The sequence below is a fragment of the Hydra vulgaris genome, chromosome 11 (genome assembly GCF_038396675.1).
Source record: "Hydra vulgaris chromosome 11, alternate assembly HydraT2T_AEP".
Classification (NCBI taxonomy): domain Eukaryota; kingdom Metazoa; phylum Cnidaria; class Hydrozoa; order Anthoathecata; family Hydridae; genus Hydra; species Hydra vulgaris.
Window position 1 is genome coordinate 35544764 of NC_088930.1, and position 14160 is coordinate 35558923.

Below are 14160 nucleotides of genomic sequence, written 5' to 3' on the forward strand. Positions count from 1 at the left end.
AAGCTGAACATAAATTCTTTAATTTATTCATTTTTGTCTATAAAAATATTACTAGGATTACATTCAAACTTAAATAAATATAAATTTAGGGATATTCCGAACCAAAATAGCGATAAAATTGAGTTATTTTGAAGAAAAAAAATTAAACTCAGCTTCATTGACCACTTTCCCAATTTTCAAACCTGAAAAAATTTAGCCCATTATCTATCCTTAATCAAAAACTTATTTTTTTGGAAAATTAAATTTTAGCTAGAAAAGGTTAGTCTTTTAAAAGCTAAAACCAGTAAAAAAAAATCAGTATTACAGAGTAATTATAGGGAAAAGTCGGGTAGCCCCGGACGGCGGTAACTCCGGACACTTGATGTACAGCTTAAACTAAAGAAGTTATGTAATTTTAAATACTATAAAAATATTATTCGAGTAAAAATAAGACGTTTGTAAAATGTCTATCAATCAGTAAAAGAGAATAATCTGTTTCTCAATCCGTTTACATATTAAATGAGCAACTTTTTAATATAAATACTTTTAAATTTAATATAATACACAAACCTATAATACTAATTCATTTAAATCAGACAAAAAGACCTTACATTTGAAAAAAACGTTTTTAAAGTGTTTATTTTCATTAGTAAAAAGCTCTTGTCTTTATTTCTAAATGATGTGGCACTTTTTTAAGGCGATTTTTTTTCTAAATGTGTCACACTGGTAAAAAAGAGGTAAATCATGGTTAAGCTATGTGTCCGGGGCTACCCTCCAATTTTGAAACATGCCTTTTTTGTAACATTTTTTTCATGTTTTATAGATTATTAAGGTAATCAATAATTTTTGTTTTTAATTCGATAGATAAATATTTATACTTTTAAAAAATTCTTTTGACACTTTGTTTTTTGTCAGTTCATGTGTACAATTACCATCTATTTTTCCTTAAGTGTCCGGAGCTACCCGACTTTCCTCTATAACATCAAAAGTTTAAATATTGACCGAAACCACACGCTTCTCCCTTTCCATATTTTTCTTTTTTAATAAACTCTTTTCTCATAGCTTTGAGCTTAACTCCATTTCGGTTAAAGTTATATTAGAAATAATGCATTTCTAAGGGAGTTGCTTTGATGGCGTAACCTTACCGTTGTTCGAAAAATCGGTAAATTTGATAGGAACTGTGAAGTTTTTTATATTTTTGAGAAGCGCATACCAAATAATATAGTTTTAATGAACTCAAGGCAAGCATTTTTATATTTTTCAAACTACTGCCAAATATAGCTATTTTTTACCCTCTTACCCATAATACGTTTTTTACTCGACTTAAACAAGTCTTGTGTTTTCTGAGATATAATGCTACTGTAATATAAAATAGTCTATTTGAAATTTTAAACTTGTGAGAAAATTTAAAGCTCACATAAATCTTAAATTCATGGATATCCAATAATTTAATATTTTAATGTAAATAAACTTGTAATTAAAAAACTTTAATAACCATTCCTACATTGGACAATACTAGTGTCGACAATACAAACGTGTGATACAAGTATTGTTACGCACTTACGCACATCATGGCGCGCATAATTACTACAAACGTAAGAAAAAACGTTTTGGCATCCGCAAATATTTTCTTTTTTAAAAAAAGTCATACAGTTTAATTTATAATATTCACTTTGTTTATACTTTTCATCAGAGAATAAAATTATTTACATATAACAACTATACTTATATAAATGTTTGCAACAATTTTAATTTAAAGGTATAGTTGTCAACTGCAGTAAACTTATTGTAAAATCTGTTTACGTTACCCCTATTTTAAACAAAACGAACATATTACAAATTATTTGTTTTGTTTAAAATTTTTTTGTTTTAAACAAAACGAATATATTACAATACATTCGTTTTGTTTAAAATAGGGGGGTAATGTAAACTAAATTTTGATTGCTTTGATTGCTTATAAAGTTTTGAAACAAAATTGTTTCAAAACGTCATGCGCAATCAAAGCGTTACAAATAAAAAATAGAAGTTTAGAAAATTTCGCAAACAATATTAAGAATTAATTTATTTATATTTTTTTATATTGTGCTTTTTGAACAACTAATAATAAGTTTCTAGATAAAAATTTGAATTAATAAATGTCAAGATAAGAATTGATAGTATTTTGCCGGATTTACAAAAACGTATTTTATAATCACTGTTTGAAATATAGCAATTTGTATTTTAAATCCAGCAAAAATACTACAACACAAAATAAAATCGTGGAGAAATATAATAAATTCCTTGCCAAAAAAACTTTCTTAAAGAAAAAACCTAAAGCTAAACGGTGAAGTAAAATTCAAAGCTTCAAACAAGTAGAAGAGATTGTTTAACAATTTACGTAGATTATGTTTTTTGTTATAATTACTTCCTGGTGTTTCAAACAGTTGTTAAAAACTTATTTAGTCAACTTTTAGGAGAGTAACCACTTCGATAACAGCTTTTAAAGGTTGCAAACCTAATTTCAAATTTTTCTTTTTAAACGCAAAGGCGCCATTTTACCCTGCCACTGGAATAATTGTAATAATAAGACTGTACTACGATTTTAATTAACTATACCTCCTTAATTTTATTAAAACTCGAGCGCATGACAAACTGGTTGCATTTAATCTACGTAAAGAAAGTGTTTTTAATCTGTTCGTAAAACCATTCAACCAATCTTCTTTAGCAGAAAGTCTTTCTTCTCGTGATTATGGAACATTTTTTCTATTATGTTCAGCAATATAAAATGCTAATTTTTGAATGAGTGGGAAATAAGTCTATACTGTATAATGGAAGCCTGTGTTTATTATTTTGGCTTCACACACGGCGACACTATCGTATGGCTACTTAGTTTCTCCTGCGCAATCTAAAGGGCAATCTGGATGTGTATTTGGAAATAACCTGATACAAACAAATTTTTATTATGTTCAGTAAAATAAGATTTCATTAAACAATCATATTTGACAAATAAGATCAGAACAAATAAGTTTTCAAAGATTATATCCGACGAATCAGATTCAGTGGGCGCAAGACGTGATGATTATTTTCAAAATTATTTTTTTTTTTTTTTTTTTTTTTTTTTTTTTTTTGTTTTATCTTTACAATATTGTGATTCTATCTATATAACTGATACAAATTTACAATTTTTATAAAATATATGATGGTAGGAGAAAAAATAAAATCTCACAACTTTTTAGAATACAAAGAATATAACTGCAGGGTATCATTATTATTAAAAGAACGCGGGAAACTTGCAGAAGACCAGATGGTCTTGTCATCAAGAAACCGCTTGTACTAGTAATATTTTTTGTATTTTTGTTTTTAAATGTTTCTAGTTTCACAAAATATAATGGTAGTTCATTTTATATTGGATTCACATATAATAAAATGTAAGATAAAAAATAATTGATAAATGCTAGATTATTCACACATAAATATATGATTAGGCATAAATAAAATTATTTTTGATTTATATATTTTTTATATTATTTGTTATTGAAGTTTTTTGGGATTTTCTCTTCAACGTTAATTTTGGCTCTAGTTTCAGTATTAGTTTAGTGTAAGTTCATATAATTGTTTATATTCAAAACGAATTTTTTTAGTAAGATTTTCAAACAATTTTGGTTATCTAATTTTGTAATTATGGCATTTCTGGATATCAGTTTATTATAGAGATAGGGACCGCGATATGAAATTGTGAAACGCGATAGTTTTGTTTTTCTAAACGGTATGTTAAAGTTTCCTACTTCTCGAGTGTCATATCTATTTCTATTGCTTTTAAAGAAATCATTTGAGAAATGTGATGGGACAAGCCCGAGTTTATATTTCAGCATAAACAATAAGTTTTGATAAATGTTTATTCTATAGACGTTTAGTGCATTAAGGAGTTTTAACAAAGGTTCAGCATGAGTGAATTTGTCTTTTTTATAGACAATTCTAACGGCATGTTTTTGACGTCGATAAAGTGATTTCAAATTGGATTTATTGGTACTTGCCCATGCTATATTACCATATGTATAATAGGTCTGTATAAATGAGAAATAAAGATGTTTTAGATTTTCTTGGGATAACATTGGTCTAGCTTTGTATAGCACGCCAATGTTTTTGGTTATTTTTGTATTTAAATAGTCAATGTGTGCTTTCCATGAAATATTTTCGTCAATTAGTAAACCTAGAAATTTTGTTATTGAGGTTCTTTCAATATTTTTGTTTTCTATTTTTAGCAATGGTAATATATTAGGTATTTTTTTTCTTTTTTGGTTGGGATGGAATAAAATGTAATTGGTTTTTTCTGTGTTTAAAGATAATTTATTAGATTTTAGCCAGATAATAAGTTTTTCAAGTTCGATATTCGTTGTTTCAAAGAGTTCTTCAATAGACTGAGATGAATAAAATAAATTAGTATCATCTGCAAACATTATTACATCAAGTTTGTTTAAGACTTTTGGAAGATCGTTAATGTATATTAAGAACAATAAGGGAGCTAGAATGGAACCTTGGGGAACGCCACATTTAATCTTAAGCAATTTTGAACAGATATTTTCATCAGTATTAACACATTGCTGTCTGTTTAGCAAAAAAATTTTAAACCAGAGTAATGCAACATTTTTTACGCCATATTTTTCCAATTTTTTTAGCAGGATAGCATGATCAACAGTATCGAATGCTTTCGATAAATCTATAAAGATTCCTAAAACAAATTCTTTATTAACAAATGAGTAGTTGATGCTATTTACAAGATCTACAATTGCATGTTCGGTTGCATGTTGCTTTTTGAAAGCCGAATTGTTTTGTATTTAAGATATTGTTGTTTGTTATATATTGGTATAATTTATTATAAATTATTCGTTCGAGGAGTTTTGAGAATACAGGAAGAATTGAGATTGGTCTATAATTGTTTAGTAAGTATGGTTCTCCAGTTTTATATATTGGTACAATTTTAGCAATTTTCAATTTCTCTGGAACGGTTCCTGTTGTAATTGAAGATTTAAATATTTCGAAGAGGGGTTTCTTTATTATCGGAAAGATACTTATTACAATATTGCTACAAATTTCATCAATTCCTGGTGCTTTGTTGATTTTTAAAGAGTTTTTTGCATTTTCGAGTTCTTCATAGCTTAATCCGTTGAAAGTTAGTTCGCTATTTAGATCAGTAAAATAATTTTCAAAGGAGTTATTTGCGGTTTGAATTTTAGACGCCATGTTAGGGCCAATATTTGCAAAGAAATTGCTGAATTGTTCGGCAATAGAGTTCTGATCGTTGTGTTCTATTTCATTTATAATAATTCTATCTGGTAAGCTGTTTGTTTTTATATACTTTTTTCCGATTATTTCTTTCATGATGTTCCATGTTTTTTTGGTATCTCCATTAGTTTTTTGAAGTAATTTAGAATAATAAACTTTTTTAGAATGTTTTCTGATTTTTTCGAAAAGATTTTTATATTGTTTATAAGTAGATAGGTTTTCTTCATTTCTGTTTTTCAAATATTTAACATATAGTCTTTGTTTAGTTTTTGAAGATTTTTTGATTCCGCTGGTGATCCATGGACAGCTCAAATGTTTTACTTTTATTTCTTTTTCTTTGATTGGAAAATGATTATTATAGTGTTTTAGAAAAATATCTGTGAAAGTATTATATGCAGAGTTTGTGTTCCCAAGGTTACATTCTTGATACACTTTAACCCAATTTACTGCCGATAGTGCGTCTTTAAAACATTTAATAGAATTTTTATTTATTTTTCTTTTATAAATTTTTTTTTTCGAGTTATTATTTATTTTTGTATCATGTTTTATTGTAAAGTAAACTGGAAAATGATCTGTTATATCAATTTTTATTATTCCTGCTTTTAAGGAGGTATCTAGAAATGAGTTTGTTAGTATGTTATCTATAGCAGAAATAGTATTCGAGGTTACCCGTGTGGGTTTATTAATAATTGGTAAAATACAATGTTGAAACATGTTATCAAAAAATAATTTAGTGATCGGACACTCTTTGCATTTTAAACAATCTATGTTTAAGTCCCCGATACAGAACAACTTTTTTTATTGACATTATTGTTTGTATTTTATTTTTAAACATTATTGACGTGATAATTATTTAGAAATATATAGATATTTTTTGTTGTTGTCAGCGGTTAGGAAGACTTAATAGTTTGATAAATGTAAACCGTAAACAACATAACAGTAAAAAGACAAAAATTTATAAGTTTTTTTCTAATTTTTTCAACACCAGTGCTCTGCGACAACAACTGCCTGTCTTCTTTAAGTATCTACCTTCTTTATCTTTTTATTCTTTATATTTGACTGCACCTTCACTAGTAATTTTGATTTTTTATATAATTGTATCTGCAATAAACACAATGTAATTACACACAGATATTGATTTATCTTGTTTCTTTTAAAATAGATCAATAAAATAAAATCAACTAAAAAACAACATCAAGTAAAAACAATTTAATTAATTTAAGTTAATGGTGCTAGGCGATAAGACAAAAATGTCTTCCTTTTGCTTCGGCCATTAATTTTATTTGTAAATTTATGTAGGTTGTAACATTTCTTCAACGGGAAAATATAAAGTTCAAAAAAAAAAAAATAAAAAAAAATAAAGAACAGAAAAATTTTAACTTTAAATTTTAGGCTAAATAAATTTTAGATTGTTAAACTGAATTTTAGATTAGATACAGTGGCTTGCCATATATGGCAAGCCATTAAAATATATAAAAGAAATGAGCAATAATATGCATATTATCAGACTTTGTGAAAAATACAGACAAAACACCACTAAAAACCTTTTCATTATATTTTACTTTGGCAACGTTGCCAAAGATGCTATTTTATAAATGGCTACATTGCTCATTTCTTTTATAGTTATTATTACCATATTGTCAGTTTCGAATATTGTCAGTTTGAGCAAGACGTTGCATAGAAACGGTTGCGTGAAGTGTTTCTTTCTACAAACAAAATTATTAGAATCCCTCGTTATGAAGATTATTTTGTGACTCTTAATATTTCTCAAAGCATGGTGAAGAGAGTGAAGCAAAAACTTGATTTTGACATCTTTACAACCTGCTAGCGGCGCTTGTGGCAGGTTATTAGGTTATTACACAAGTTTAACTTTTCTGTCAGGCTTGGTGTTGAATCTGGACTGACCAAAAATTAAGGATATTTTTCTATAACAAAGAAAACACCTAGTCAACTTATTGAATAAGATTGTCAATAAACAGGAAATCGATATTTCCCAGCATACAGTCCAGAGATGTCTTAAAGAATCTGTTTTAACTTTACGTCGGCCAGCACGTAAACCAAAGTCAACATCCATTATGGTGAAGAAACGTCTAAACTGGGAGAAAAAAAATTAAAACTTTACAAAGAATGACGGGAATAAAGTAAAGTTAAATATAATTCTTTAATTGTAAAGTTTTTTCATTTATTTATTCACCTTATTTGTGTGTGTTTTAAACTAAACTATGGGAAGAAGTGAAAAAACTGCGCAATCGAGGTAAATACGTAACGACTAAATATAACTAAATTAATTGTCACGAATTTAAAAAAAAACTTAATTTTTTTTTTAAACGTAAGAATTAATTACTCTACAAATGGCTAAACAAACAATAGATTTTGGAACGTAACACTTTAATGTTTTCAAAACTACAAATAATGTTTTACTTAAGAGTCATTTTTTGTAAGAATCAGGCAGTCAATGCAAGTGACCTCCTCCAAATTGCTTGAATTTTTTATATATTGATCAGAATATAGAAAAAACCTGTTGGGGAAAAAAAAAAATTTCAAAAATGTTTCGTTCACTTGGAATCTGGGCTTAAATTTTTGAGATTTTTTTAAACACTTTTAGAAATTTAGTTTTTGCCACCTTTGAACCCATTTTTTTGGCAAGGCAAAAAGTTGCACATAGCTTTTGTAGTTAATATCAGACGTAACCCAAAAGCTCTCTCCAAAAAATATAAAAAAGTTGCGTGACACTGTGCGGTTGGCTAATTATCATAGTTCAAAAGTACAAAACCAATCACTTTTGTCAACTTTTAATCGGAGTTAATTCTAGCGGCGAAGTGTTGCACACAATTTTTCTTTTAGGATTTGAAATTATCAAAGGTATTGAGTCTAAAAATGCAAAGAAAGTTATGTGATACCTAAGGCCTATTAATATATTAAGGCTTGAAATTGGAAAAAAATGTTTTAGTATACTTACAAAATGAACCATTACGGCAGAGGCGCTTAGTTTTGTAAAAATGTAAACATATCCAACTGTCAATACAAAAAGGTCCTAACATAATAATAAAAAAAATTCGTGTGATCTTTAGATATTAAGTTAAAAATAAAGGTACAAATTGTTAAAAATGATTAAGTACGAAGAGATATTTTTTTCAGGAATTTGCCTGATTCTTAGAAAAAACGGCTCTTAATAACTTTTACGACCCAGATTTGCAACTTTTTAATGAAAATAATTTTAACTCGCAGTTTTTTGACTTGAGAACTTTTAAAAAAGAAATCGAGGCAAAATAATTCCATTTGTATTTATTGATTACACCTAGTCGCACACAGAAACTTTTATTCTTTCTTTGTCAAGAAAAGTAAAATATTTTGAAATAAAAGTTTTAAAATCTATTATGTCACCATCAAAAAAAAGAATAAAGTTATCTGGTTCAGCTTTCAAAAAGTTAAAAAAGCAACGACTTGAAAGTGACAAAAAATTACAAAAGGTGTTTGCAAAATGGATTAAAAAAAGCGAAGATCAAACAGAACAACCTGGTAAAAATATTTTTATTAATGGATTGACAAGTCAAAATCACAAATAAATTTAATTAAAAAACTTAGCAAACTAAGCCATGTCATTTGCAATATTACAATGGAAAAAATTTTGATATAGTTTATTTTTATTTTTACAGCGCAAAAAAGTCCAGTTTTTTTTCGATGTGATGATGAACAGTTACTGCAAAACAATGAAGTCAACCAAAATGCAGTTACAACAAATCTGTTAGAATTCAAGTATAATGATCAACCAACTTGGCCCAAAACTAATGACAGTCTAAGATGTTCTTTGGTTGAACATGGTGCTAAACAAGACAAGAGAGAAGTCTATCCTACCACATCAACATCATCAGAAAACAGACATTTCAGTTCTAGTTGGTTTGAAAAAAATCTTCCTAATGGGGAAAAAGTTAATCGTCAATGGTTGTTATACAGTGCATCAAAAATTCTTTGTTTTGCTTTCCATGTATCCTTTCTTTTGCTTTCCATGTATCCAAACACAAAGACAAGCAAGTTTGCAGATACATCAAAAGGTTTTTCAGAATGGAAACAACTAAACCCTCGAATCCCTGAACACGAGAATAGCTGTGAACATAGAAAATGTTTCACTTCATGGAAAGAAATGGAAAAAAATCTGAGAGAGGGAAGATCTTTAGACAAGGACAATCAAAATGCCATCCAAACTGAAAAAGAAAAGTGGCGAAATATTCTAAAAGTTGTTTTAGATTCAATTATGTTCTGCGCTAAGAACAATTTGGCTTTTCGAGGCAGTTCCAATATTATTGGTGAGCCAAACAGTGGAATCTTTCTCAACACAATTGAACTAATAGCACGCTATCATCATCCTTTAGTAGAACACATAACAAATGTTAAACTTAGGCAGAAATGTTTTAGTTACTTTTCCCCACAAATTCAGAATGAACTAATTGAACTTCTTGGCAGAAAGGTGAAAAGCGAGATAGTCACGAGAATTAAAAAAGCCAAATATTCAATTTTATTTCATTGCACTCCTGATCTCTCTTACGAAAAACAAATGTCAGAAATAATCCTATATGTTTGTGTCACTGATGGAGAATGTTTTATTGAAGAGAGTTTTCTGGATTTCATTGAGTCTCATCAAAAAACCGGAGTTGGTCTGGCTTCAGAAATACTATTTAGCTTAAATAAAGATGAATTAAACATCGAAGATTGCCGAGGTCAGGGTTATGACAATGGAGCCAACATGTCTGAATAAATATTCTGGCGTTCAAGCCCAAATAACTGCAAAAAATGATTTAGCACGGTATGTGTCTTGCGCAGCTCACACTCTAAATCTTGTAGGAGTCCATTCAGCAGAAGTTTTCCCATTTATGATTACATTTTTTGGAAAGGTTCAAAAAATATTCAATTCCTTATCAAGTTTTACTACCAGATGGGACAAACTGATGAAAACACTTGAAGTCACCCTAAAAAGTCAAAGTCAAACACGCTGGTCTGCCAAAAAGGAGGCTATCCATTCACTAAATAATCAAACCACAAATGTTTGCAATGTTTTACAAGAAATTAGTAATGATTCTCTGCTAAATGCTGAAACAAGGTCTGTAGCTAGAGAGTTTTTGATTCAAGTTGATTTTGAGTTTCTTTGCTGACTTGACCTTTGGAACATGATACATACATTAATTGACAGAGAGAATCGCAGCTTACAATCAAAAAATAAGACAATTGATATTGCATCAAAAAAATTGCTGGTCTGATTGCTTCTATACAAAACCTTCGAGACAGGGGCATTCATAACAGCATGAAAAAAGCTGAAATAATATCAAAAGATCTTGAAATTGAAGCTAGCTTTCCAATCAAAAGAAAAAGAAAAGCAAAAAGGATGTTTGATGATGAAACAAGGGAAGAAAGTTCACACATACTTCCAGAAAAAGATTTTGAAATTAATTGTAATATAGTCTTTGACAGTATAATTACACAACTACTCTGGCTGAGATTTCATTAGATTTTGAGTTTCTAAATGGTAACTCGCTTGCAAGTATGTCAGTTAAAGATCTGAAGAAATGTGAAGATAAACTTTGTCAAAAATATGTTCTTGATCTTAATGTTAATGAATTTCTATCTGAAATTGAAAGCTTTAAGTTTCAAGCCAGTGTCCTGATTCCAGATTTAAATCCATTGAAAATCTTGCAGTTTATGCACACCTATTCTTTGACTGAGGCATACCCTTACATTGAAATTACTCTTAGAATCTTTCTCACACTACCCGTCACTGTGGCATCATGTGAATGTAGCTTTAGCAAACTTAAGCTTTTGAAAAATTATCTAAGATCCTCCATGGGTCAAGAACGTTTGACTAATCTTGCCATTTTGTCAATTAAAAATCCCCTGGTAAAATCTCTGTGTTACAATGAAATTATTGATAACTTTGCATCATTGAAAGCTAGAAAAATAAATTTTGCTTGAATGTGTCTAATTTTAATATTTATTAAAAAAATTAATGCTTGGTAATTTTTTCAATGACTTTCAACCACAAAGCACAATTTAAAGTTGATTTTAAATGTGCTTTAAGTAGGTTTATCAAAATTTGAATCATATTAAACATTAAAAAAATTATTGAATTTGAGGCGGCATTTTTTCTCCTTGCCCGAAAGGATTTTTAATCTCGCTACGGCCCTGTACATAGCGCCATAGTTATTTTTCACGAGAAAAAAACTATACACGTATATAATTTCATGTTAGAGATATTAATATATTTGTATTTGTTTTACTGGAACTAAAGTGCTATATGTATTCAAAGAAGTTCATTCACAAAAAATTATGGGGCGACTAAATAAGTGCGAATTTCATAACTGCGAATCTGCATAAGTGCGACTGGCATAAGTACGAACTGGCATAAGTGCGAACTGGCACAAGCGCGAACTGGCATAAGTGCAAACCAATTGCAAAAACAGGCATAAGTGCGAACTGGCACAAGCGCGAATTAGCATAAGTGCGCCGAAAGAATTTGCGAACATTGGCATAAGTGGCGAATTGGCAAGTTCGCACTTATGCCAATTCGCACTTATGCCAGTTCGCGCTTGTGCCAGTTCGCACTTATGCCAGTTCGTACTTATGCCAGTCGCACTTATGCAGATTCGCAGTTATGAAATTCGCACTTATTTAGTCGCCCCATAATTTTTTGTGAATGAACTTCTTTGAATACATATAGCACTTTAGTTCCAGTAAAACAAATACAAATATATTAATATCTCTAACATGAAATTATATACGTGTATAGTTTTTTTCTCGTGAAAAATAACTATGGCGCTATGTACAGGGCCGTAGCGAGATTAAAAATCCTTTCGGGCAAGGAGAAAAAATGCCGCCTCAAATTCAATAATTTTTTTAATGTTTAATATGATTCAAATTTTGATAAACCTACTTAAAGCACATTTAAAATCAACTTTAAATTGTGCTTTGTGGTTGAAAGTCATTGAAAAAATTACCAAGCATTAATTTTTTTAATAAATATTAAAATTAGACACATTCAAGCAAAATTTATTTTTCTAGCTTTCAATGATGCAAAGTTATCAATAATTTCATTGTAACACAGAGATTTTACCAGGGGATTTTTAATTGACAAAATGGCAAGATTAGTCAAACGTTCTTGACCCATGGAGGATCTTAGATAATTTTTCAAAAGCTTAAGTTTGCTAAAGCTACATTCACATGATGCCACAGTGACGGGTAGTGTGAGAAAGATTCTAAGAGTAATTTCAATGTAAGGGTATGCCTCAGTCAAAGAATAGGTGTGCATAAACTGCAAGATTTTCAATGGATTTAAATCTGGAATCAGGACACTGGCTTGAAACTTAAAGCTTTCAATTTCAGATAGAAATTCATTAACATTAAGATCAAGAACATATTTTTGACAAAGTTTATCTTCACATTTCTTCAGATCTTTAACTGACATACTTGCAAGCGAGTTACCATTTAGAAACTCAAAATCTAATGAAATCTCAGCCAGAGTAGTTGTGTAATTATACTGTCAAAGACTATATTACAATTAATTTCAAAATCTTTTTCTGGAAGTATGTGTGAACTTCCTTCCCTTGTTTCATCATCAAACATCCTTTTTGCTTTTCTTTTTCTTTTGATTGGAAAGCTAGCTTCAATTTCAAGATCTTTTGATATTATTTCAGCTTTTTTCATGCTGTTATGAATGCCCCTGTCTCGAAGGTTTTGTATAGAAGCAATCAGACCAGCAATTTTTTTGATGCAATATCAATTGTCTTATCACAAGCGCGCACTTATGCCAGTTCGCGCTTGTGCCAATTCGCACTTACGCCAGTTTTTGCAATTGATTCGCACATATACCAGTTCGCACTTATGCCAGTTCGCACTTATGCCAATGTTTGCAAATTCTTTTGGCGCACTTATGCCAGTTCGCGCTTGTGCCAGTTCGCACTTATGCCAGTTTTTGCAATTGATTCGCACATTTGCCAGTTCGCACTTATGCCAGTTCGCACTTATGCCAATGTTTGCAAATTCTTTCGGCGCACTTATGCCAGTTAGCGCTTGTGCCAGTTCGCACTTATGCCAGTCTTTGCAACTGCTTTGCACTTATGCAGATTCGCAGTTATGAAATTCGCACTTATTTAGCCTCCTCAAAATTATCTTTAATTTAGGTTAAGAATGCTGTTATAAATAGATATAGATATTTATTATAGGTAGGTACTTCTGAAAATTAGTTCCCTATAACATATAGCCTATATAATATAGGAAACGTTTCTATAACATGTAAATTCTATATTATAGTATTTATATGGTATAAAAACCTTTTCAAATGTATTGAATTTTTTAAAGTTCTTATTATTTTGTATTACGTTTTTTAAAAACTTTTTATAGTATATAAAAGAAACATTAAACAGTATGAACTATAAAAAATTCAATTCATACAAAAAGGATCTTAAAATATTTTAAATATATAAAACATAATTTACTAATAAGTTTTATTTACAATTTTATGGTTAGTGCTGATAGGCGGCGCGGCTCCGCCGGCAACTAATAGGCGGTGCGGCTTAACTAACTAAAGTTTGCCTACTACTAACCGGCTTCAATTCCGGCGCTACCCAAATGTGTATAGAAATATTTGTCTGACCTACAAAATTAATGAGTTACATAATTCATAATTTGTTTTTGTTGTAATGCGGAAGTGAAAAGGGCGCAATAATATCTTTCTACGGAGGTCACAAAAATCGCATTTTAACTAAAGAAAATTTTAACTAATGAACTTTAATTTATGCATATAAAAACTTTTCAATAAAGATTAAATAGCTAGATTAGTATCGAATTAGGGGTCGTCCATAAAGTACGTACGCCAAAAATTTTGAAATTTGACACCCCCCCCCTCCCCCCTGTTGCCATGCGTACTTTTATGTC

General features: G+C 29.6%; 2 protein-coding genes across 2 annotated transcripts; both read left to right on the forward strand.

Annotated features, from left to right (window-relative positions):
• Positions 1-8618: 8618 nt before the first annotated feature.
• Positions 8619-9994, forward strand: LOC136086993 (zinc finger MYM-type protein 5-like). The gene is made up of 2 exons (XM_065809495.1): positions 8619-8760; positions 8898-9994. The coding sequence occupies exons 1-2, from the start codon at positions 8619-8621 to the stop codon at positions 9992-9994; spliced, it is 1239 nt and encodes a 412-aa protein (XP_065665567.1).
• A 543-nt stretch (positions 9995-10537) lies between these two features.
• LOC136086994 (uncharacterized) lies at positions 10538-11202 on the forward strand. Its single transcript, XM_065809496.1, has 2 exons — positions 10538-10685; positions 10742-11202. The coding sequence occupies exons 1-2, from the start codon at positions 10538-10540 to the stop codon at positions 11200-11202; spliced, it is 609 nt and encodes a 202-aa protein (XP_065665568.1).
• Positions 11203-14160: the final 2958 nt, after the last annotated feature.

Coding starts and splice junctions, on each gene's coding strand:
- LOC136086993 (XM_065809495.1), top strand. CDS start 8,619: ATGTCACCATCAAAAAAAAGAATAAAGTTATCTGGTTCAGCTTTCAAA. Junction 8,761..8,897: donor AGATCAAACAGAACAACCTG/GTAAAAATATTT, acceptor TTATTTTTACAG/CGCAAAAAAGTCCAGTTTTT.
- LOC136086994 (XM_065809496.1), top strand. CDS start 10,538: ATGAAAAAAGCTGAAATAATATCAAAAGATCTTGAAATTGAAGCTAGC. Junction 10,686..10,741: donor AAAAGATTTTGAAATTAATT/GTAATATAGTCT, acceptor AGATTTCATTAG/ATTTTGAGTTTCTAAATGGT.